This window comes from Somniosus microcephalus, chromosome 27 (genome assembly GCF_052327205.1).
Source record: "Somniosus microcephalus isolate GS21.2 chromosome 27, FLI_Smic_1.0, whole genome shotgun sequence".
Lineage (NCBI taxonomy): Eukaryota > Metazoa > Chordata > Chondrichthyes > Squaliformes > Somniosidae > Somniosus > Somniosus microcephalus.
The window spans coordinates 11,699,241-11,723,996 of record NC_141013.1 but is presented as its reverse complement, the minus strand read 5'-3'; the positions used below and the strand labels follow the sequence as shown (position 1 = coordinate 11,723,996).

General features: G+C 44.8%; 1 protein-coding gene across 4 annotated transcripts in view; it reads right to left on the bottom strand.

The window, feature by feature from the left end:
• The window catches only part of ctc1 (CTS telomere maintenance complex component 1), a 79,346-nt gene that overhangs the window by 37,963 nt on the left and 16,627 nt on the right, over positions 1-24,756 (bottom strand). For all 4 annotated transcript variants that reach the window (XR_015073786.1, XR_015073784.1, XR_015073785.1 and 1 more), the window contains exons 9-12: positions 23,743-23,920; positions 21,204-21,404; positions 16,819-16,954; positions 15,054-15,168 (exon numbers count right to left, since the gene is read on the bottom strand). Coding sequence is in view for 1 of the 4 variants with exons in the window: in XM_085968520.1 (XP_085824646.1) it covers positions 15,054-15,168; positions 16,819-16,954; positions 21,204-21,404; positions 23,743-23,920 (630 nt within the window). In the remaining 3 variants the exon portion in view is untranslated. The remainder of the gene's footprint in view (positions 1-15,053; positions 15,169-16,818; positions 16,955-21,203; positions 21,405-23,742; positions 23,921-24,756) is intronic.

Genomic DNA, 24,756 nt, shown 5'->3' with positions numbered 1-24,756 from the left:
AAGAGTCGATGTTTCGGGTCGAAACCCTTTTTCAAAACTGGAAAGGAAATAAAATAGATCGAAGGCAGGGCTGCGATAGAACAAAAGAGAAGTGAAGAGACAGTAAGAGGTATTCAAAACCAGACGAGATGGTGATAGGACAGTGGAGACAAAAGACGGCTAAGATTAGGTGTGACGTGTACTGGCAGGATGAGTGACACAATATCGAGTTCAACAATTTCAGATCATAACCTCGGCCCCTATTACATTTTTACTTATTTTTTTTCCACCCCTTTGTTTTGGGTCTTCCCTTCACCCCACCCCCCTTTTTTTTTCTCTCTCCCACGTGGCAGCTGTCACTCATCCTGCCAGTACACGTCACACCTAATCTTAGCCGTCTTTTGTCTCCACTAGTCCTATTACCATCTCGTCTGGTTTTGAATACCTCAATGTCTCTTCACTTCTCTTTTGTTCTATCGCAGCCCTGCCTTCGACCTATTTTATTTCCTTTCCAGTTTTGAAAAAGGGTTCACCCGAAACGTCGACTCTTCATTTCTATACGGACGTTGCCTGGCCTGCTGAGTTTTTCCAGCATTTTCTGTTGTTATTTCAGATTTCCAGCATCTGCAGTATTTTGCTATCGTTAAAATTCTCATCCTTGTTTTCAAATCCCTCCACGGCCTGGCCTCGCCCTCCCGATCTCTGCAACCTACAACGCTTAGACAACTCTGGTCTCTTGTGCATCCCCTACTTCCTTCGCCCGTCGTACTTTCAGCCTTCTGGGCCATAAGCTCTGGAATTCCCTTCTTAAACCTCTCCCGCCTCTCTCTCCTCCTTTAAGATGCTCCTTAAAACCTACACCAGTCCTAATGTCTCCTTCTTTGGATCGGTGTCAATTTTTGTCAGCTTACGCTGCTGTGAAGCTTCCTTGGGATGTTTTACTACGTTAAATGCGTTATATAAATGCAAGTTGTTGTTGTTCAAGTGTAGGGTCATCACGGCCCAGTCCTCACCTTTCATTGACTCTCACACCCAAGCGCAGACTCCTTGCAGCACGATTATGAATTCAGGAGCAGCAACCCTGGCTGTTTTTTTCTCCACTGTCAAAAAGCACTAGTCAATTGCAACATCCCAACTGGCAGCTAAGCTGTGATCAAACACAGCAGAGACTGGAGCACAAAACTCAGAGCTTCTTGGTCTAGATGGATCAGTTACTTGCTGCCTTAATCAGCTGAGCCATCAGAGAATTTACACAGAACATTTCAATCCATAACTGATTGTTATTTTTGGAATGAGGCATTTCCTTTATTCGTTCCTGGGACGTGGGCATTGCTGGCAAGGCCAGCATTGATTGTCCGTCCCGAATTGCCCTGGAGAAGGTGTTGGTGAGCCGCCGCCTTGAACCGCTGCAGTCCGTGTGGTGAAGGTACTCCCAACAGTGTTGTTAGGGAGGGAGTTCTCGGATTTTGACCCAGCGACAATGAAGGATCGGCGATATATTTCCAAGTCAGGTTGGTGTGTGACCTGGAGGGGAACTTGGAGGTGGTGGTGTTCCCATGCGTCTGCTGCCCTTGTCCTTCTAGGGGGTAGAGGTCGCGGGTTTGGGAGGTGCCGTCGAAGAAGGCTTGGTGAGTTGCTGCAGTGCTTCTTGTAAATGGTACACATTGCAGCCACGGTGCGCCGGTGGTGGAGGGAGTGAATGTTTAAGGTGGTGGATGGGGTGCCAATCAAGCGGGCTGCTGTGTCCTGGATGGATATACAAGCTGATTCCTGGCATTTAGCAGTTGTGGGGGGCAGTCGCCCCAAGATATGGTAACACTGTGCAGGTGGGGGGCTCCCAGGGCCCACTGATAACTGGGACGGGTGGGGGAGAAATCACAGAAAGTGGTAACACTTTGCAGGGTGCCAGGTAGTGGAACTCTGAAGGGCAGGGGAGTGGGGGGGGGAGGGAAAGAGAACCTGGTTATGGTAAATTGGAAGACAGCCTGTTTTATGTAACATACAATATTAGATCAGGGCCAGTAACTTACACTGATTAAGTCAAATTGCATTCCTTTGCAGAGTATGTGTCACGTTTTGGGATATTCACCTGAAGGGGATTTCATGATTAGTTTATATTACGATGTTGCTCTGCAATTAAATTTGGTTCACAGGGAGGTAACTTCCAGGAACAAACAAGTGATTCAGAATGTTGATTTACCCTGGGTACTAAACGAAGTACTGTAGTTAACAGAATTGTGTGCACTCACAATACCATACCAACAGATTTCAGAGAGGTTCGCACCCCCACCATCACAGAAGCCAGTCTTCAGCTAATTCGATTCACTCCACGTGATATCAAGAAACGGCTGAGCGCACTAGAAAACACACACATACACCCCACCACCACCACACACACCCGAAGTGAATGCTGAACTCGAGAGAACATCTAATGCAGACTCAACATTTGTAACAGTATTGTAGTGATATTTTTGCATTTGAATTACATAGCTTTATGCACATTTACTGTATATTAGTGGATTAAGATTCTATGATACCACTTCGAAGAAGAGATTCTCCTTGTGTCGTGGCCAATATTTATTCCTCACCCAACGTCACTTAAAAAACAAAGATTATCTGGCCATTGTGGGAGCTTGCTGTGCACAAATTGGCTGCAGCGTTTCCCTTTCTTACAACAATGACTACACTCCAAAAGTGATTAATTGGCTTTGGGATGTCCTGAGGCTGTGAAAGGTGCTGTATTAATGCAAGCCCATTCATTTAAGTTAGTGGCTTTGATTACTTTTAAACATTGATTAAGTTTAAACATTCACTTAACTTCATAGTTAACTTTATTTCTTACTTTTTTTTTTTTTTTAAAGCCCAGGATACAGAGGAAGATGGCAGGAACGACGTTCTAGTTTGCAAATACATCGAAAGTAGGCTTTAGTAACTGCAGGTTTGCAAGGGAAGGGAAGGTGGCCCAGCATTTTAACTGTAGCAGGCAAGGGAGAGGAGAACAGTGCTGAGCAGGTTTGGGTGACAGCCAAGGGCAGCAAAACTGGCAGAGGGGCAGGAGCAGGGGCAGGGGCAGGGGCAGGGGCAGGGGCAGGGGCAGGGGCAGGGGCAGGGGCAGGGGCAGGGGCAGGAGCAGGGGCAGGAGCAGGAGCAGGAAGTCAGCAGTTGAAATGATGTGGGGCAGAGGTCAGAACCAGGAAAGTGTCAGAAGAAAGCAGAGAGAGCAGTTACAGGGTCAAAATCTAGACAGAGCCACGAGCGGTCTCAGGCATTTTTTTTTAAACAAGTTTTTGGTGTCCCGAGTTCGAATGACAATAGAGGCCGAGGATGTGGGCGACAAGAAGGATGAGGCTCTGCAACACCACCTGGGCTCTGGAGACCTGCACTTACAGCTTGACAGCTATATGTTGACATAGGTTCCCCCCATGATAAATATTGACATACAAAGCATCACTCAAAAATCATGTCAAAGGAAGGGTAATGTGTGCAGGAAGTGTTCACCAGACACAAGGCTTCTAATATTAAAAGCCAATCTTCCATGAAGTCACTCAGGGTAAGTCAAAGGATATGGTTTCTTTCTTACCTATGTCTGTCGTGTTCATGTTGCTGTTTCTCGCCATCTCTGTTCATCTGGTTTTTCTGTTACTCTTTATATTGTTTTCCTATTTGTTTATGGGCGGGAAGTGATGTGCAAGGGAATGAAGCTGTTGTTTGCATTTTCTGGTGACTGGTGCAGGAAAATATCGCTCACAGGCTCCTTGGCCATTTCCCTACCGCTTAGGCCATGTATGTTTGCTGGCTCCATATACACTTGTTGCCATTGTCTCGTCTGAGCGACCTGCCACATCGCACGTGGTCTGCGTCTTTTCTGCCTCCTGCATTTGGTCCTGTGTTACCTCAGCTCCTCTTCTGTCGCCCCATCTGTTCTGCTGTCTTCCTCCAATCACCTGCACGTTCCACCTTGGGTTCTCTCTCAGCTGACACTGCCTACTTCATCCTCATCGAGACCCCATTCTCTAGCATCATGGTCCATAGTCCCCGAGCCCATATTTCCTTCTCCCCAACTGGATACTGAGATTTCAAAGGCCTAATCCCCCTCCGAGCCTGAGGCGACACAGCCTCTGAATAATTAGTTGGGAAGGGAGAGTGGTTGATGGGTAGCAGTTCTGGGGCTGGAGAAATCAGATCAGGGACTAAAGCGGTCATAGGAGCTACTGAAGCAGAAGTGGCACAATATGGCCACAGGCGATGGTAGTAGGGTCTAAAGTAGTTAGTCCCCAAAGCAGTGGAAGCAAGACAACAGAAGTGGGAGCAAGAGGCAGAATGGCTGCAACCAGGGGAGAAGCAGGAGTGGAACCCAAGAGCAGGGAAGAGACAGGAGCAGGGCTGTAAAGGAGCCCAAGCAAGAGCAGTACCCAACACAACCCAGAAGCAGGAGTGGGAGTGCAAAGCAGTGGAACTGGGCCCAAAATGGCCACTAGGCTATGCCAGAGAGATGGAAATGGAGCAGACATGGGAGTAAAGAGCTAACAGCTTTTCCAAAGGGTCAACCTAATGAAACTACTACACAGGGCATTCTGCAAGCTAAATCATCAAAAGCGGCAGGCTATAAAGAGCTAAGCGTTCCCACAATCTACAGATCAGAACAAGGCTCTATAAGCTCTACCACATCCAGTCAAGAATGGTGGCAAACAACCACTCAATTAACAGGAGGCATCAATCCATGAACATCCTCAACTATGGTGGAGCCCTGCACGAGTATGAGAGACAAGGCTTAAGTGTTTGTAAGTGTCTTCAGGCAAAAATGCCCAGTGGATGATCCTACTCTTGCCGTCTCCACGAGTATAGATCTGTATCCAGCCTATTTTGTTCACTCCACGTGACATTAGGAAGCGGCTGTGTGCACTGGACACAGAAAAGGCTATGGGCCCCGACAACATCCCGTTGGTGCTTTAGACCTGTGCACCAGACCTAGCTGCTCCACTAGCCAAGCTGATCCAGTACAGCTATAAAACGGACACCTGCCAAACACTGAAAAATTGTCCAGGTATATCTTGTGCACAAAAAACAGAATAAATCTAACTCACCACCCTATCAGCCTCCTCCTAATCATCAATAGCGATGGAAGAAGTCATCACTAGTGCCATCAAATGACACCTACTCACCAACACTTACTTCTGGTTCCACCATATTACAGCTTTAATCCATGGTGTGGAGATGCCGGAGTTGGACTGGGGTGGACAAATGTAAGAAGTCACACAACACCAGGTTATAGTCCAACAGTTTTATTTGAAATCACAAGCTTTCGGAGCGCTGCTCCTTCGTCAGGTGAAGTGGAGAGATGCATAAAGACACAGCTTATATAGTCAGAGAATAATGCCAGATGATTACAGGTAATCTTTCTAACTGCCATTTATCACACCTCGGCAGACAGATAATCACAGCGATCAAAAGGTGTGAATGGTGTCCAAACAGGTTAGTCAGGAAAACATTACATCAAAGAACAATGAGCTGGGGTCACAAGGGGTCAAATGTTGCAGATGCTGGGGTCTGTATGAAAAACAAAAAAGACAAAAAAGCATTTTTTTTTTTTTTGCTGGAAATCACAGCAGGTCCGGCCGCATCTGTGTAGAGAGAACAAGCCAACGACGGCTCGAGTCTGGGTGACCCTACGTCAGGTGGGGTTACATGTAGCGTGACATGAACCCAAGATCGCGGTTGAGGCCGTCCTTACGAGTGCGGAACTTGGCTATCAGTTTCTGCTCGACGATTTTGCGTTGTTGTGTGTCTCGAAGGCCGCCTTGGAGAATGCTTACCCGAAGATCGGAGGCTGAATGTCCTTGACTGCTGAAGTGTTCCCCGACTGGGAGGGAACACTCCTGCCTGGCGATTGTTGCGCGGTGTCCGTTCATTCGTTGTCGCAGTGTCTGCATGGTCTCGCCGATGTACCATGCTCCGGGGCATCCTTTCCTGCAACGTATGAGGTAGACAACGTTGGCCGAGTCACATGAGTATGTACCATGTACCTGGTGGGTGGTGTCCTCACGTGTGATGATGGTATCTGTGTTGATGATCTGGCATGTCTTGCAGAGGTTGCCGTGGCAGCGTTGTGTGGTGTCGTGGTCGCTGTTCTCCTGAAAGCTGGGTAATTTGCTGCGAACGATGGTCTGTTTGAGGTTAGGCGGCTGTTTGAAGGCGAGTAGTGGAGGTGTGGGGACGGCCTTAGCGAGGTGTTCGTCGTCATCGATGACATGTTGAAGGCTGCGAAGAACATGGCGTAGTTTCTCTGCTCCGGGGAAGTACTGGACGACGAAGGGTACTCTGTTGGTTGTGTCCCGTGTTTGTCTTCTGAGGAGGTCTATGCGATTTTTTGCTGTGGCCCGTCGGAACTGTCGATCGACGAGTCGAGCATCATATCCCGATCTTACGAGGGCGTCTTTCAGCGTCTGTAGGTGTCCATCGCGTTCCTCCTCGTCTGAGCAGATCCTGTGTATTCGCAGGGCTTGTCCATAGGGGATGGCTTCTTTAACGTGATTAGGGTGGAAGCTGGAGAAGTGGAGCATCCTGAGGTTGTCCGTGGGCTTGCGGTAGAGTGAAGTGCTGAGGTGTCCGTCTTTGATGGAGATTCGTGTGTCCAAGAATGAAACCGACTCTGAGAAGTAGTCCATGGTGAGTTTGATGGTGGGATGGAACTTGTTGATGTTATCGTGTAGTCTTTTCAGTGATTCTTCGCCGCGGGTTTATAGGAAGAAAATGTCATCGATGTATCTGGTGTATAGCGTTGGTTGGAGGTCCTGTGCAGCGAAGAAGTCTTGCTCGAACTTGTGCATGAAGATGTTGGCGTATTGGGGTGCGAATTTGGTCCCCATGGCTGTTCCGTGTGTTTGGGTGAAGAACTGGTTGTCGAAGGTGAAGACATTGTGGTCAAGGATGAAGCGGATGAGTTGTAGGATGGCGTCTGGAGATTGGCTGTTGTTGGTGTTGAGTACTGAGGCTGTCGCAGCGATGCCGTCATCGTGGGGGATACTGGTGTAGAGTGCCGAGACGTCCATCGCGGCGAGGAGTGTTCCTGGTTCAATTGATCCGTGGGTGCTGAGTTTCTGTAAGAAGTCTGTAGTGTCGCGACAGAAGCTGGGGGTTCCCTGTACGATGGGTTTCAGGACGCCCTCGACGTATCCAGAGAGGTTCTCACACAGGGTTCCGTTGCCTGATACGATAGGACGTCCGGGTGTGTTGGCTTTGTGTATCTTTGGGAGGCAGTAGAAGTCTCCCACGCGGGGAGTACGTGGGATGAGAGCGCGTAGAATGCTTTGATGTTCCTTGTTCTTTGATGTAATGTTTTCCTGACTAACCTGTTTGGACACCATTCACACCTTTGATCGCTGTGATTCTCTCTCTGCCGAGGTGTGATAAATGGCAGTTAGAAAGATTACCTGTAATCATCTGGCATTATTCTCTGACTATATAAGCTGTGTCTTTATGCATCTCTCCACTTCACCTGACGAAGGAGCAGCGCTCCGAAAGCTTGTGATTTCAAATAAAACTGTTGGACTATAACCTGGTGTTGTGTGACTTCTTAGCTTTAATCCAGACATGGATTCAAGAATTGAACGCCAGAGGAGATGAGAGAGTAGCTGCCCTGGATATCAAGGCAGCATTCGGCTAAGTATAGCACCAAGGAGCCTTAGCAAGACTGGTCAATTGGGGAGGGGATCAAAGTAAAAACCTTCTAGTGACTGGAATCATACCTGATGTAAAGGAAGATGGTTGTGGTTGTTGGAGGCAAGTCATCACAGCTCCAGTACATCACTGCAGAGGTTCCGCAAGGAAGAATGCTCAGCTCAACTATCTTAAGCTGCTTCATCAAACCTTCTCGCCATCAGGCCAGGAGGTCTGTTCGCTGAAAATCCCACAGCATTCAGCTCCATTCACAACTCCTCCAAGAATGAATAATTCCATACCAGCTCACAACAGGACTCGGATAACACCCAGCTTAGGCTGTCAAGTGTCAGGTAATGACTATCTCAAACAAGAGAAAGTCCAGTTATCACCACCCGACTGTCAATGATATCTCTAGCGCCAAGTCCCACACAATTAACCAGGAGCTGAACTGGACTAGCAATATCAGCATCATGGCTGGAAGACCAGGGTAGTTACTGGGTACTCTGATGAATGGCTCACTACCTAAGCCGGCAACGCCTCTCCACCATTTACAAGGCTCAAATCAGGAGTTTGATAAGAACATAAGAAGCAGGAGTAGGCGATACGGCCCCTCGGGCCTGCTCCGCCATTCAATAGGATCATGGCTGATCCGAATCTAGACTCACGTCCACTTCCCTGCCCTCTCCCCGTAACCCCTAATTCCCTTATCTGCTAGGAAACTGTCTATCTCCGTTTTAAATTTATTTAATGTTGCAACTTCCACAGCTCTCTGGGGTAGCAAATTCCATAGATTTACTACCCTCTGAGTGAAGAAGTTTCTCCTCATCTCAGTTTTGAAAGGGCAGCTCCTTATTCTAAGATTATGCCCCCTAGTTCTAGTCTCACCCATCAGTGGAAACATCCTCATCGCATCCACCCGATCAAGCCCCTCACAATCTTATATGTTTCGATAAGATCGCCTCTCATTCTTCTGAACTCCAATGAGTAGAGGCCCAACCTACTCAACCTTTCCTCATACATCAACCCCCTCATCTCCGGAATCAACCGAGTGAACCTTCTCTGAACTGCCTCGAGAGCAAGTATATCTTTTCTTAAATATGGAAACCAAAACTGCACGCAGTATTCCAGGTGTGGCCTCACCAATACCCTGTATAACTGCAGCAAGACTTCCCTGCTTTTATACTCCATCCCCCTTGCAATAAAAGCCAAGATTCCACTGGCCTTCCTGATCGCCTGCTGCACCTGCATACTAACTTTTTGTGTTTCATGCACCAGGACCCCCAGATCCCTTTGTACTGTAGCACTTGGCAGTTTCTCTCCATTTAGATAATAACTTGCTCTTTGATTTTTTCTGCAAAAGTGCATAACCTCACACTTTCCAATATTATATTCCATCTGCCAAATCTCTGCCCACTCACTTAGCCTGTCCATGTCCTTTTGCAGGTTTTTTTTATGTCCTCCTCACTCACTGCTTTCCCTCCCATCTTTGTATCGTCGGCAAACTTGGATATGTTGCACTCAGTCCCTTCCTCCAAATCGTTAATATATAGATTGTAGAGAGTTGGGGTCCCAGCACTGACCCCTGCGGAACACCATTAGTTACTGATTGCCAGCCCAAGAACGAACCATTTATCCCAACTCTTTGTTTTCTGTTAGATAGCCAATCTTCCACCCATGCCAGTATATTACCCCCAATCCCGTGATTTTTTATCTTGATCAGTAATCTTGTGTGGAACCTTGTCAAATGCCTTTTGGAAGTCCAAATACACTACATCCACTGGTTCCCCTTTATCCACCCTGTATGTTACGTCCTCAAAGAATTCGAGCAAATTTGTCAAACATGACTTGCCCTTCATAAAACCATGCTGATTCTGTCCTATTAAATTATGTTTATCCAAATGCTCTGTTACTGTTTCCTTAATAATGGACTCCAACATTTTGCCAACCACAGATGTTAGGCTAACTGGTCTATAGTTTCCAGCTTTTTGTCTACTTCCCTTCTTAAATAAGGGTGTTACATTAGCAGTTTTCCAATCTGCCGGGACCTTTCCTGAGTCCAGGGAGTTTTGGAAAATAATCACCAATGCATCCACAATCCCTACCGCCACTTCTCTCAAGACCCTAGGATGCAGGCCATCAGGTCCTGGGGATTTATCCACCTTAAGTCCCATTATTTTACCGAGTACCATCTCCTTAGTGATTTTAATCGTGTTTAGCTCCTCCCCCCCCATTGCCCCCCGTTTGTCCAGTGTTGGGATATTTTTAGTGTCCTCTACTGTAAAGACTGATACAAAATATTTGTTCAGCGTCTTTGCCATCTCCATGTTCCCCAACACTAGTTTCCCGGTCTCATCCTCTAAGGGACCAACGTTCACTTTAGCCACCCTTTTTCTTTTTATATAGCTGTAGAAACTCTTGCTATCTGTTTTTATATTTTTTGCTAGTTTACTTTCATAACCTATCTTCCCTTTCTTAATTAATCTTTTAGTTATTGTTTGCTGGCTTTTAAATGCTTCCCAATCTTCTATCCTCCCACTAGATTTGGCTACTTTATATGCCCTTGTTTTCAGTCAGATACTGTCCTTTATTACTTTACTAAGCCACGGATGGCTGTCTTTTCTTTTACTCCCCTTTTTCCTCAGTGGAATATATTTATCTTGAAAGATGTGAAATATCTCCTTGAATGTAGACCACTGCTCTTGTACCGTCTTACACTTTAATCTGTTTTCCCAGTCCACTTTAGTCAATTCTACTCTCATACATTCATAGTCTCCCTTATTTAAGCTCAGTACGCTGGTTTGAGATCCAACTCTCTCACCCTCAAACTGAATTTGGAATTCAACCATATTATGGTCACTCATTCCAAGGGGTTCCTTTACTCGGACATTTTTTATTAATCCTGTCTCATTACACAGGACCAGATCTAAGATTGCCTGCCCCCTGGTTGGTTCAGTTACATACTGCTCAAGGAACCCGTCCCTAATACACTCTATGAACTCTTCCTCAAGGCTGCCATGCCCAATTTGATTAGTCCAGTCAATATGAAAGTTAAAATCCCCCATGATTATAGCTGTTCCCTTATTGCAAGCCCCAACTATTTCCTGATTTATACTCCAACCAACAGAGTTGCAACTGTTAGGAGGCCTATAGACTACGCCCACTAATGACTTTTTCCCCTTATTATACCTTATCTCCACCCAAACTGTTTCACTATCCTGATCCTTTGACCCAATATCATTTCTGACTATTGCAGTGATTCCATCCTTGATTAACAAAGCAACCCCACCTCCCTTTCCTTCCTGTCTGTCCTTCCTAATTGTCAAATACCCTTCTATGTTTAGTTCCCAGTCATGATCATCTTGCAGCCATGTTTCCATAATGGCCACCAAATCATACCCATGTGTAGTTATTTGTACCGTCAACTCGTCTATTTTGTTACAAATGCTGCGTGCATTCAGATAAAGAACTTTCAAATATGTTTTCTGACAATTTATTCCTGCTTTTACCCCTTTTACTACTTTACCTTTATCATTATATACATTCTGTCCCTTCCTGACACGCTCTGGTTTTTAATTCCCCCACTGCTACCTTGCTCTATTGCCTTCTCCGCTGTCATTTTTATTTCTCGCTCTCTTAAAACCTCAGCTCCACTAATTAGTTTAAAGCCCTCTCTACAGCCCTAGTTATTCGATTCGCCAGGATTCTAGTCCCAGCACTGGCCAAGTGAAGTCCATCCCAACGGAACAGCTTTCTCCTGTCCCAGTACTGATGCCGGTGTCCCAAGAAGCAAAACCCATTTCTCCCACACCAGTCTTTGAGCCACGCATTTAACTCTCTAATTTTATTTACCCTTGCCAAATTCGCTCGTGGCTCAGGTAATAATCCAGAGATTATTACCCTTGTGGTTCTGCGTTTTAATTTGGCCCCTAGCTGCTCAAACTCTCTCAGCAGAACCTCAATCCTTGTCCTATCTATGTCGTTGGTACCAACATGGACCACGACAACTGGATCCTCCCCCTCCAAGTTTCTCTCCAGCCCAGAGGAGATGTCCTTAACCCTGGCACCGGGCAGGCAACACAGCCTTCGGGACTCTCGCTCGCGGCTGCAAAGAACCCTATCTATCCCCCTAACGATACTATCCCCTACCACTACAACATTTCTTTTAACTCCCCCCACTTGAATGGCCCCCCGCTCCACGATGCTGTGGCCAGGTTGCTCATCCTCCCCGCAGTCCCCGTTCCCGTCCTCACAGGGAGTAAGAGCCTCAAACCTGTTGGACAAGAGCAAGGGCTGCGGCTCCTCCAACACTACCTCCTGGATCCCCGTACCTGCCTCACTTCTAGTCACACCATCCTGTCCCTGGCCACGGACTACATCTGAATTAATTAATCTAATTGGTGTGACTACCTCGTGATACACAGAGTCCAGGTAACTCTCCCCCTCCCTGATGTGTCTCAGTGTTTGAAACTCGGACTCCAGCTCTTCAACACGGAGCCGGAATTCCTCGAGCAGCCAACACTTACTGCAAATGTGATCACCGTGAGCATCAATGGTGTCCACCAGCTCCCACATATTGCAGCAGCAACACATCACCTGCTCTCCCATTCTATGTAATTAATTACATTTATTATTAGTTTTAAATACCCTCTGCCCCGATTCTAGATGATGAATATCACACCTTAGAAACTATAAACCACAGAGTTTAAGTTTAAAAAGAGAGAAATACTCACCAACCAATCACTTACCTGCTTTCTGGTGACATCACACTTCGATTATTTTTTACCTCTCTCCTTCCCTCTGAGTTCCGAGTTCGGAGACTGGTAAGCCTACCTGGGTCTCTGGAGCTTTTTATACTCACCGCTCTGCTCCGCGATTCCCGCCGACTCTCGCTCCGCACTGAGGCCTACCTGGGTCTCTGGAGCTTTTTATACTCACCGCTCTGCTCCACGATTCCCGCCGACTCTCGCTCCGCACTGAGGCCTAACCTGGGTCTCTGGAGCTTTTTATACTCACCGCTCTGCTCCGCGATTCCCGCCGACTCTCGCTCCGCACTGAGGCCTACCTGGGTCTCTGGAGCTTTTTATACTCACCGCTCTGCTCCACGATTCCCGCCGACTCTCGCTCCGCACTGAGGCCTAACCTGGGTCTCTGGAGCTTTTTATACTCACCGCTCTGCTCCGCGATTCCCGCCGACTCTCGCTCCGCACTGAGGCCTACCTGGGTCTCTGGAGCCTTTTATACTCACCGCTCTGCTCCACGATTCCCGCCGACTCTCCCCATCCCAGTCCTAAATGGCTGACCCAGAGTTCTAGAATTCCCAGCCAGGGGAAACATCCTCCCAGCATCTACCCTGTCAAGCCCTCGAAGAATTTTATATGTTTCAATGAGATTACCACTCATTCTTCTAAACTCTAGGGAATACAGGCCTAGTCTACTCAATCTCTCCTCATAGGACAATCCCCCCATCCCAGGAATCAGTCTGGTGAACCTTTATTGCACTCCCTCTAAGGCACGTATAACCTTCCTTAGGTAAGGAGACCAAAACTGTACACAGTACTCCAGGTGTGGTCTCACTAAGGCCCTATATAATTGCAGGGTGAAAGATGCTCACGTGCTAACTCTCCTGTGAAAGGACACAGTCACACTGCTATAGAGGTCATAGCCACTGTAAAAACAAAAGCCAGTAACATACCAAGGTGCTGAGGCAATGTGATAAACTGCAAAAAAAAAATAAGCTCGTCTGGTTTAACAACAAATCCATTTTTGGGCACACACTGTTCTTTAAAAAGCTTAATAATTACCATCTTCCTTTTATTTTTGTCATGATCCAAAATAGAAAGATGGCTCTTGCAACTGCATCATGGATTCATTAAGCATTTTTTATTTCACTGATTGATAATCTTATATGTTTAACAACCAGAATATGATGAATGTCTTCTTTCTCAAAGCTTGACATTAAACACAGATTGTGTACAGAGTAGATTCACCAGGATGATGTCAAGGATGGGAAACTCAAGTTATGAAGAGAGACGCGAGACGCTGGGACTATATCCACTTGTACAGAGACAGCCAAGACAAAAATGAATCGAGGTCTTTAAAGTTATATGAAGGGTTTTGATAGGGAAAGACTATTGCCTCTGATTGGGGAGTCAGTGACAAGGAGTCATCAATTTAAAATGGTCACTAAGACAGTGAGGAGAATTTCTTTATGCAGAGGGTGTTTGAGGCAGAGACCATTTCATTTTAAAGGGCAAAGTGAGTAAATATTTAAAGCAGAGGAAGATACAGAGATATGGAGAGACAGGGCAAGGCAGTGGGATTCGTTCTGGATTGCTCCAACAAACAGCTGGCACAGCCATGATGGGCTGAATAGCCTCCTTTTGTGCTGCAAACTTCTGTGGTCCATAGCGCAAGTCATAACTTTATCTAGCACATCTATCAGCGATTACTGGTCAGGAATCAGGAGCAGGCACCCTGGCCAATTTGCTCATTAGTCAAGGGCCACCAAGTCCAATTTTGAAAATTAAGGATATTTTAGCATGTGAAAAGAGAATGATTAGAAATTTTATAAATTGGTGATGCTTTAGTTCAGTTCACATTTGGCCTCACATACCACCACAATTATAATTTAGTCCCAAAAGGAAAACGTATAATGAGGCTGGTGAGATACTCTCTGGACAGTACACACACAGTGGTTATTGATTTACAATAGTGGGTAGTGCTAATGCTTTACAGTCAAGATGCAAATTAGTCTCAATACTCAAACCACAACTTGATATCTAGAACTCATCCAATCTCTGGCTAATACATTTACTCCAACGTTGAACACATGCAAAATCATGCCTATAAATATTTAGTTAATTTTCACATAATGGCATTCTCCAAAGGACAGGACAAGATCAAGTCGAAACTCCCATTCATTTTAAGTGTGTTTTTCAAGGATATAAGACAGGCTTTAGTACTGTACATCCTTACTGCACATTTGTAGGAAGCTAATTGGTCTGTAGGAACCACATAACTTGGAATTCTCCTGCCATTATTCCCTACTCCCTGGTACTGTTTACAGATAGAAGGACTTGTATTTCTATAGCGCCTTTCACGACCACCAGACGTCCCAAGGCGCTTTACAACCGATCAAGTACTTTTTGAAGTGTAGCCACGGTTATAATGAGCTACATTATATGATTCATAAACAATTCGATCAATCACCAATCTTTGGTAAATTTCAAACTTCGTGACCACAGGGTTCTTGACAAGTTTTGCCTACTCTCAGTCCATTTACATTCTGGTTGGTATAGGTTAGTACTCACACAGACACTGGGAATGTAAAATCATCATGTCTACAATAGATTAAGGGCTTACAACATTGGCCTTAACTTTCTGAACTCCTCCAAAGCAGTTCACAGCATACTGACCTGGTGTGTTTCTCTTTGACAAATCTAGGATCATCAAGGTGTTTGGAGGATGGGAACTCACTACATATAAATCGTTCTAGAACCAGTTGGTATTTCTGCAGCTGCACCAAACAGCCTGAAGAAAGAAAAAAAAAACAGAAGCTCTAATTCCAGACAGATAACGGAGACAAAAACAACAAAAAAATCAAATGCAAGAAATCTTTATAGAAGTACTGAAAATACGCAGGAAATCCAACAGCACCCGAAAGTGAAACGGCAGGTTAACACATTGGTGTGGGGGCAGAAATGATCATGATGACATTTTAAGCTGCGTTTTCTCTTTTGGTAGTTGACTGACCTATGGTTCCATATATTTATACAATTATTTCATGGTTATATCTTTTCAATATAGAATGTTATATTGTGCATGCTTCTTGGGCTCACCTATTTTATTGTACAAGTAGTAGATGAACAGTTGTACAGATTGATTTGTTTGTGTAACTACGACACATAGGCCAAACATTTATTTATTTACAGGAAACTCTTTATGCGGCACCGACGGGACCGGCGTGGTGCCAGTTGATCAAAAAGTCCAGATTACAGAGAGGTATACTTATCAAGGTATGAGAGCCCCGTACACGGCCACAGGTGCAGGAGCCCCGGTTACACGGCACTTGTGCAGGAGTCCCGGTTACACAGCCACAGATCCAGGAGTCCCTGTTGCACGGCCACAGGTGCAGGAACCCCAGTTACACGGCCACAGGTGCAGGAACCCTGGTTATACAGCCACTTATATACAGGAAACTCTCGATTTAACTGCACCTAAATAACCGGAAATCTCTGTTAACCGGCAAAATTCAGGAGTAGGTTCAGGTAAGTTTTACTTCATATTAGTGGCCGTTCCTGGATCTGTGGCTGTGTAACCGGGGTTCCTGCACCTGTTGCTAAGCAACAGGGAGGCCTGGATCTTGTGGCCGGGGTTCCTGCACCTGTTGCTAAGCAACAGGGACGCCTGGATCTTGTGGCCGGGGTTCCTGCACCTGTTGCTAAGCAACAGGGACGCCTGGATCTTGTGGCCGGGGTTCCTGCACCTGTTGCTAAGCAACAGGGAGGCCTGGATCTTGTGGCCGAGGTTCCTGCACCTGTTGCTAAGCAACAGGGAAACCTGCAACTATTGCTGTGTACAGGGCTCTCGTACCTTTTACTATACCTCCCTGTAATCTGGACTTTTTGATAAACCGGCACCATTGGTGCCGGATAAAAAAAAAGTTTCCTGTATAGTAAAACTTACCTGAACCTACTCCAGAATTTTGCCGGTTAAGAGAGATTTCCGGATATTTAGGTGCTGGTTAAAAGAGTTGCTCATGGATGGACTCCGAGTCTTAGCATGGATGTGATGTTCAGTGGCAAGGTGAAGCTCTGTGCACCCTAGCCTGTCCCTTTACAGCCACTGTTCAAGTGTTCCCTGTGGAGGAATGATCTGAACAGGTACATCCAGAAAATTGTCGCTGTGTATAAACTCCTGAACTCTTAGAGGGGGTAATTGTAACTGGTTGTAAACTTCAACTCCAGGTCAGACTTTTGACACTTATGTGCATACATGCAGCAGGTTAAATATACAGATTTATTTATTTACATAATTACCTGGGGCAACAAATCATTTTAAGTGGGTGAGAGAAACACTATTTGTGCACAATTCATTTCTTTACGTCAAAGTAACACTTATTTTTAAATAATCTGTGCACTGCAAACAGTGTTACTGTCACTAAGTTGCCCAATTTCTTACCGATATACGAGGTGTCACTAAAAGCAATTTGGTTCACTTCATCTGAGTTCTGCACAACACAGTCCAGTGCACCGGATGTGTCTAAAAGCTGCAAACAACCTGTTTTAGAATTAGCCTGGAACACGCCACTCAGTATCTGAAAACAAATCAAATAAATACTAGCAAGTTAAGCATTCTTCATGCTGCAGATTCATTGAAAATAATACTTAACGTACAGATAGTGGAAAGTGCACAAGTCAAATCTACTCTGACTGACTTTCCTTTTAAGTAATATAAAAAGGGATGCTACTCCTTTTTAAATGTGCAGTGGTTAACATTCCCTGAACAAAGATGCACTCCATGGGTAAGATAACCTGATTAATTGGGAAGATCTTGTTTTGAAAGCTGTTACCAAGAGATTTTTCTGGAGGAACCAATGTGACCTTGCTTATGGGTCTCCTACAAAAGCACCTCCTGTGCACCAGTAACACCAAGTAAGAGATTCGTCCAATTAGTGTATTTGAACCAGATGGTCAGACTGTGGGGGAGGAGAGGGAAGTAAGTTTTGCAAAATATTGCCGAGGCAGAGAATGTCACAGACTTCTTACTGTATTCTGTTTATCCAGCTAGATTTGACCAAGTAGTTTCCTCATTTTCAATGCTCCCACTAGAATTTTAGTGAAACACACAGATGGGCTTCTGAGATTTTCGCACCGCTACACTGGAGCCATTTATTCTACCAGGATTTCAGCAACATATAACGGCAACGGCCCGGTGAAATCTTCATACAGCATCTTGAACTGAATAAATATACAGCAGGAAAATTATAAGTTTGGCCCATCTAAAATTTAGCCTGACACTCCAGTGCAGTACTGAGGGAGTGCAGCACTGTCGGAGGTGCCGTCTTTTGTCTGCCCTCCCAGGTGGACGTAAAAGATCCCATGCCACTATTTCGAAGAGGAGCAGGGGAGTTATCCCCGGTGTCCTGGCCAATATTTACCCCTCAATCAATATCACTAAAACAGATTATCTGGTCATTATCACAGTACTGTTTGTGGGAGCTTGCTGGGCGCAAATTGGCTGCTGTATTTCCTACATTACAACAGTGACTACAATTCAAAAAGACTTCTTTGGCTGTAAAGCGCTTTGGGACGTCCCAAGGTTATGAAAGGTGCTATATAAATACAAGTCTTTCTTTTTTTCCCCAAACTTGGGTTATGTCTGGATGGAGTATTTGGAGTTGCAGAACACATCGATTGCATCATCTGGAAAAACAGCTAATTTCACTCGGGAAAATGCTGAGCTAAAACACACGGATTCTGAGCCAGAGCTCAATGGACTCCCCGCATCCAAGGGATTCAACTGGACCAAGGCCAAATGCTGGAAATCAGAAATAAGAACAGGAATGGCTAGGAAAGCTCCGAGTACAGTATAGACCCAAAATGTTAACCTGCCTGTTCTCTTTAGAGATGCTGACTGACCTGGTGTACAACTCCGGTTTCTAATTTCAGATGCCTAACAAATGTCATTATTATTTAATTGATAAGAGCAGTGTAGCCAAATATTTAGAGTGTAAGGCACACACTTCAAGGATAAGACATGTTGGAATCTGTTTGGAGGTAGTAACAGAGGTTGAAGCTCCAGTGTTTAATCAACCACATCTGATGTTAAGAAGTGCAATGTCCTCAGTGCACACGCCAACATGTGGTATTCTACCTGACGTATGCAGGAGTTTGAGGGGCAGTTTAATTCTGAATTTAACAGCAGATATCTTCTGGGGGTGGAAGGCTCCCACAGTCAAATCACATGATATGAAAAAAAATGCCATTTTACCGTATAATCTGAACTACAGGTTTTGCATGGCTGTATTTACAGGGAATAGTATAATTTTAATGCATTATAATTTATAGAACATAGAATTTCTCATTGTCAAATACACAGACTGTATGACCATGTATAATGTCACAATAATAACTAGTGCTCATTTGGGTATGGAATATCCAAGGCCTCAATACGAGGGTGTGTTGTAATGGCACAGTATAGATCGTTTTTATTGAGACACACTGTTTAAGGGCCATGGCTTACAACACAGGACAAGAGTAGGAGAAAAGATGACATAAATCAAGAAGTAATGATGAGGTGATGCCAAGCTTAGCTTTCAAAAAACCTGCAGACTGCAAGAGGAAGACCGAGGGAGAGAGGGAGTGCCAGTTTGGAGAACGAGTTACAGTAGGAGACACTGTGTCGAGTCTCGACTTCAAGGCGGGCAGGCCTGCTGCACCATTGAGTGGGAAGGGGGGGCTCATGCCATAATCTGCCACTTGGCAGGTTCTAATCCTGGCTGTTATTTTTGTGGGTTGCTGGTCCAGAGCCAGCCTTTAGCAAAAGCTATTGCTCCCAACGGTCATCAGAAAAGCACCAGTTTTCTTGCTGTTATTTTGAACCACCTTTTTCTCCAAGGCTTCATTTCTTTCACTCTTCACATCCAATCATAGAATCATCGTATGATACAGGACAGAAAAAGGCCATTCAGCCCATCGTGCCTGCACCGGCTCTTTGGTAGAGCTATCCAATAAGCCCCACTCCTTTATTCTACACTCTTCCCCAAGCTATTATTTCCATCAAAAGAAAATATGCTTTCTCCGAGCAGTAAATTGCTGCCTGCCTGCCATTCCAAGGTTCTGTATTGACACGTGATAATGTAATACCCACTTTAAGCACTGGATGGCATTGCACATTAAATGAGCACATTCTTGATTTCTGGTGAATCAAGCACTGCAACAAATTCAATACAGCTCATTACAGAGCCACCCTGTGGCAAGAATAAATTACTTCAGCAACTTTTATTTCCACCAATTTTCTCCTCTCAAAGTATTAGCTCTTTGGTAGTGTAATGATCCACATGCAGCTTTCCAATACCTTGCCCAAGTAGCCATTTTTGTTTAAACGCGCACAAGTGTCAACAGGCTATTGTACCATGTTGGGGGGCATCACCATCGAACCCATTCATGTCCTCAACCAACATCCACATGCTGACACCAACAGCAGGGGTACCTAGATAGTGATCAGAAGTAGGAGCCTTAGCTGATTTCTCCCCCTCTCTACATCAGGGATACTGAGGCCAACTATAGCATTGGGGTGACCAAACGCAGATTGGGTGACCGCTTTGCGGAACACCTCCGTTCAGTCCGTAAGGGGGACCCCGAGCTTCCGGTCGCCTGTCACTTTAATTCACCGCCCCATTCCCACTCAGACCTCACCGTCCTTGGCCTCTTGCATTGTTCCACGGAGGCTCAACGTAAACTCGAGGAACAGCAAATCCTCTTCCGATTAGGCACTTTACAGCCTTCCAGACTCAATATCGAGTTCAACAATTTCAGATCATAACCTCGGCCCCCATTACATTTTTGCTTATATTTTATCCACATCTTTGTTTTGGCCCTTTCCCCCTCCCCTTTTTTTTCCTCTCTCCCACATGGCAGCTGTCTCCCATTCTGCCAGAACATTTCACACCTAATCTCGAGCCGTCTTTTGTCTCCACTAGTCCTATCACCATCTCGTCTCGTTTTGAATACCTCTTAATGTCTCTTCACTTTTTTTGTTCTATCACAGCCCTGCCTTTTGATCTATTTCATTTCCTTTCCAGTTTTGAAAAAGGGTTAGACCCGAAACGTCAACTCTATTTTCTCTCCATGGATGTTGCCTGGCCTGCTGAGTTTTTCCAGCATTTTCTGTTATTATTTCGGATTTCCAGCATCTGCAGTATTTTGCTATCGTATAGCATCTTAACCACTGCGCTAGCGGAGATCAGTTAACTGAGCATAGATCAGACATCGAACTTGGGACCTCCTGGTCTGGATGGCTCACTGCTACAGCAAGAAATAACTTTCGTGCTCACTAAGCACTGTGGGAGACAACATCGCTTTCGGATCAAAAACAGTAAGGCCTGGACTTCGTATCAATGGCACTTTTGACCTCTGGCATTCTCTTATGATTGAATTCAACTGTTAAACCAGCCACTAAATCGAGGAACATGACAGTTATAAATGAAACATAAGATAAGAAACATAAGAAATAGGAATAGGAGTAGGCCATATGGCCCCCTCGAGCCTGCTCCGCCATTCAATAAGATCATGGCTGATCTTCGACCTCAACACTTTCCCGCCCGATCCCCATATCCCTTGATTCACTTCGTCTAAAAATCTATTGATCTCAGCTTGAAAACACTCAATGACTGAGCATTCACAGCCCTCTGAGGTAGAAATTTCCAAAGATTCACAAACCTCTGAGTGAAGAAATTTCTCATCTCAGTCCTATTACATTTTGACCATGATTTAGCAAACTATTAATCAATGTTATTGGCACTATTAAAATTGAAAGTAATGCTGCTAACAATAAAAAAGTACCATTTGGGGTTGGAAATCTTCAGGTTTTAAAACTTCAAACGACCAAGCAAGCTTATTGTTAAGCTGCTGAGCTATCAAGTGTTTGATCTCGGTGTCCGGCAACAAGGTGAACAAGTTGAGAGATTTCCAAGCTCGTTCTTCAGCGACAAATAACAATTCTGATAATGACGGACTCTGACATGGAAAATTTGGATGTGAAATCTAAAGAAAAATGAGATGAAATTATCAGCGATTGGTCAAACCATAAGTTAAACAAAATAAACCACAAGAGCGAGGCTGGTCCTTAATCTAAACCCTGGCCAGTAGAACTTTAGCACCAGGAGAGCTTAAAAGACAGGAACAGATACACTAATTACTTCCAAAAGAAATTGCTGATGTGTTTAATAACCTGCAAATAATAAGAAATCTAACCAACATTTATAGAAGGTCTTTAACATAGAAAAATGTCCCAAAGTGCTTCAGAGGTGCAATCAAAAAATGGTTGCCGAGCCAAGGAGGATATTGGGAGGGGTGACAAAAAGGTTGGTTTTGAGGAGAGTTTTAAAAAGGAGAGGGTAGGTGGAAAGGCTTAGGGACAAAATTGCAGAGGAGGAGCCCAGGCAGGAGAAGGCGTATCTGCCAGTGGTGGGGTGAAGGAAGGGGATGCACAAGATGTCAGAACCAGAGAAGTTTAGAGATTGGGGGGAATGAGGGAGGGGGGGGTGGTTGTCGGGCTGGAGGAGGTTGGAGAGATGGGGAGAGGCGAGGCCATGAAGGGATTTAAACGCAAGAATGAGAACAAAACATTTGGAGGCCCAGGAGGCATTGTGGGTCAGTGAGCACTGGGGCGATGGGCAAGCGGGACTTGAAGTGAGACTTGAAGTGAGATATGATACAGGCAGAGTTTTGGATGAGCTGAAGTTTACAACGGGTGAAGGATGAGAGGTTGGCCAGGAGAGCATTGAAATAAATCGAGTCTGAAGGAAGGAAAAGCATCAATGAGGGTTTCAGCAGCAGGTGGGCTGAGAGAGGGACGGAAGCAGGCAACGTTAATGAGGTGGAGGGTAGGTGGTCTTTGTGTTGCAAAGTGTCTGGTTCAGCCTGGCAGTGACCAGGTATGGAGATGGAATCGGTGACGGGGCGTAAGATGATGGCTTTGGCCTTCCTAATGTTTAGATGGAGGAAATTGCAGCTCATCCAAGAATTAAAGCTTTTAAAATTCAGGGAAGAGATGCACAGAGTGACATATGCAGTTCACATCCACACAGCAAGTTCACAACCTTGCTTCGGTTGTCCTCACAATGAGAAGGGTAAAATGGGGGGCAAGTCGCCCCAGGTTAGAGACACGCCGCTCCTAAGCACCATGTAGAGAGCAGTACCGGCAAACAACTGGAGCAGATCAGCTCCCCGCCCTTCAGTCAGGGCAGGATATGCTGGTCAGGGGCAAATCTCAGAGACATGAGAAAATTATCAAATAAACCGGCGGGGGGGGGGGGGGGGGGGGGGGGGGGGAGAGAAGGAGGAGGGAAATAAAAACTAAAGCAAATAACACAACTACAGAAACAAAGTTTAACAATTTGATTATAGTCAATCACAATTGGGTGGCAAATATGGGCACTTTAATGACCCCAGCCTAGGAAAGGGATGAGTTGAGGGGGGGAACTATTAATTCCTTCTACTATTCTCTGGTCTGTGTGGATGTGCTGAGCTTAGGCACATCTATAATGGGCCCATGGTCACATAATCTGCTGATGTTCTCTGTCTAAAGTTCACACATGAAGACTACAACTACTTGCATTTACATAGTGCCTTTCATATTGAAATACCTTGAATTATTTTACATCATGAATTAGGTTTCTTTTCGAAGTGCAGTGACTATTTCTACATAGGCAAATGCTGTAGCCATTTACGTCAGTGACATCCCACAAACAGCCGTGAAGAGCTTCTCGGGAGAGATACTGAATGGACAGCAGCGCCACAGAACTCAACAAAGGACTAAAATGGGGAGAATTTTGAAAGGGAGAAAGCAGATGAAAACATTTAAGGCTTTACTGAACCAACTTTAAAAATAGGCAGCACTCAAAAATTCCACATATACAAGCTACTCCCCAACTTTGTAATTGCAATCGATGCAGTATCAGCTCCCTCAATGCTCAGCTGAACTACGCAGACCAGGAAGATCCCCATTACTGGATCAGTAATAGGAGTACTAAAGTTAGCTTTGACTTCTCCAGGTTAGGAGATAATTGGCCAGGGTTCCTGCTCCCAATTCATGCCATGCTTTAAGCACGAGGACAGGATTGGGCTCAGCTCTGGTGCTCTCCTCACAGCATTCACTTGTTTAAGCTCTTTGGTGAAGAGCAGCCACATGGGCAAGGTGTTAAAGGGCTGCTGAGACCCAGAGAATCGTACCCCTACAAGAGAAGAAAGTTAGCAGGAAAAAAAGAGGGGGATGGAGAAATGATCAGGAGCATTGAAATGATTTTTTTTTTTAAATGGTAAAAGACTTTTAAATAATACTTAATGCACAGTAACGTGGCAAAGTTGAATACATAAATACCTCTTTTAGGGGACAGTGATGTGTCTCAGCCAGTATCTCCTGGTAGATGTCTCTCGTTGGTTTAGCTACTAAATTCCACCTAGTATATTTCAGAATAGAGCTGAAAAATGTCCCAATGATCCCAGTATCACTGCCGCACATTAGCATGCGCTGCTGTGAGAGAAAGCGAGGGCAAAACCTACAATACAGAGGGAAAGAGAGGACAGTGACTTCTTATAAACCAATGGCGGTGTAATAACAGGTTCCTTTTTAACTTTCCCCATTTAACAATTGTCCTAACTTTCTACAAAGGTATAACTAAAGGAATAGAAAGATGAAGCAAAGACAACAGACATTCGGTGTTTGCTGTGTATTTGCCAAAAGTATAAATGTCGTAGCTAACTATGAAAGTGATCTGAATTTTACATACACAAACAATGCACAAAAGCAGGCATTTCAGAACATTTGTACAGCAGAGAAGGGAAGGAGAGAAAGATTTATAAAGCTGAGTAGATACAGCAATAGAAGTTGCTCTGAATTTCCATACAGCAACTTCCTAGACTTATATTATACAGGTCTAGCAGACGAGAGGGAGATAGAAGACATTCGTACTTTGGAAAAGCACCAAGATATGCAATAAAAATAATGTTAAATATATATTTTCACATTTATACATGGTGTAACAATCAGCATCAGGATTCACCCAAAGGTAGAAAAAACAAGCACAATCAGTTCCGTTAGTGATTTTGGGGAAGTCAATTGGACTAACTGCTTTGCAAAGAACATTTAAAAAATAAATAAACAACAGCTGACATGTTTACATTGAAACTATTGGTATATTTTCAATGGCATAAAAAGCTTTTTTTTTTTAAATCTGTTTCATATATTTTGGTTCTCCAATCCCAAAAAAAGAATAAGGGAAGGGAAAAGTGAAATAGGAAAAAAAAGGGGAAGAGAAAGGGGGAAAGTGAAAGAGAAAGGGGGAAAGTGAAAGAGAAAGGGGGAAAGTGAAAGAGAAAGGGGGAAAGTGAAAGG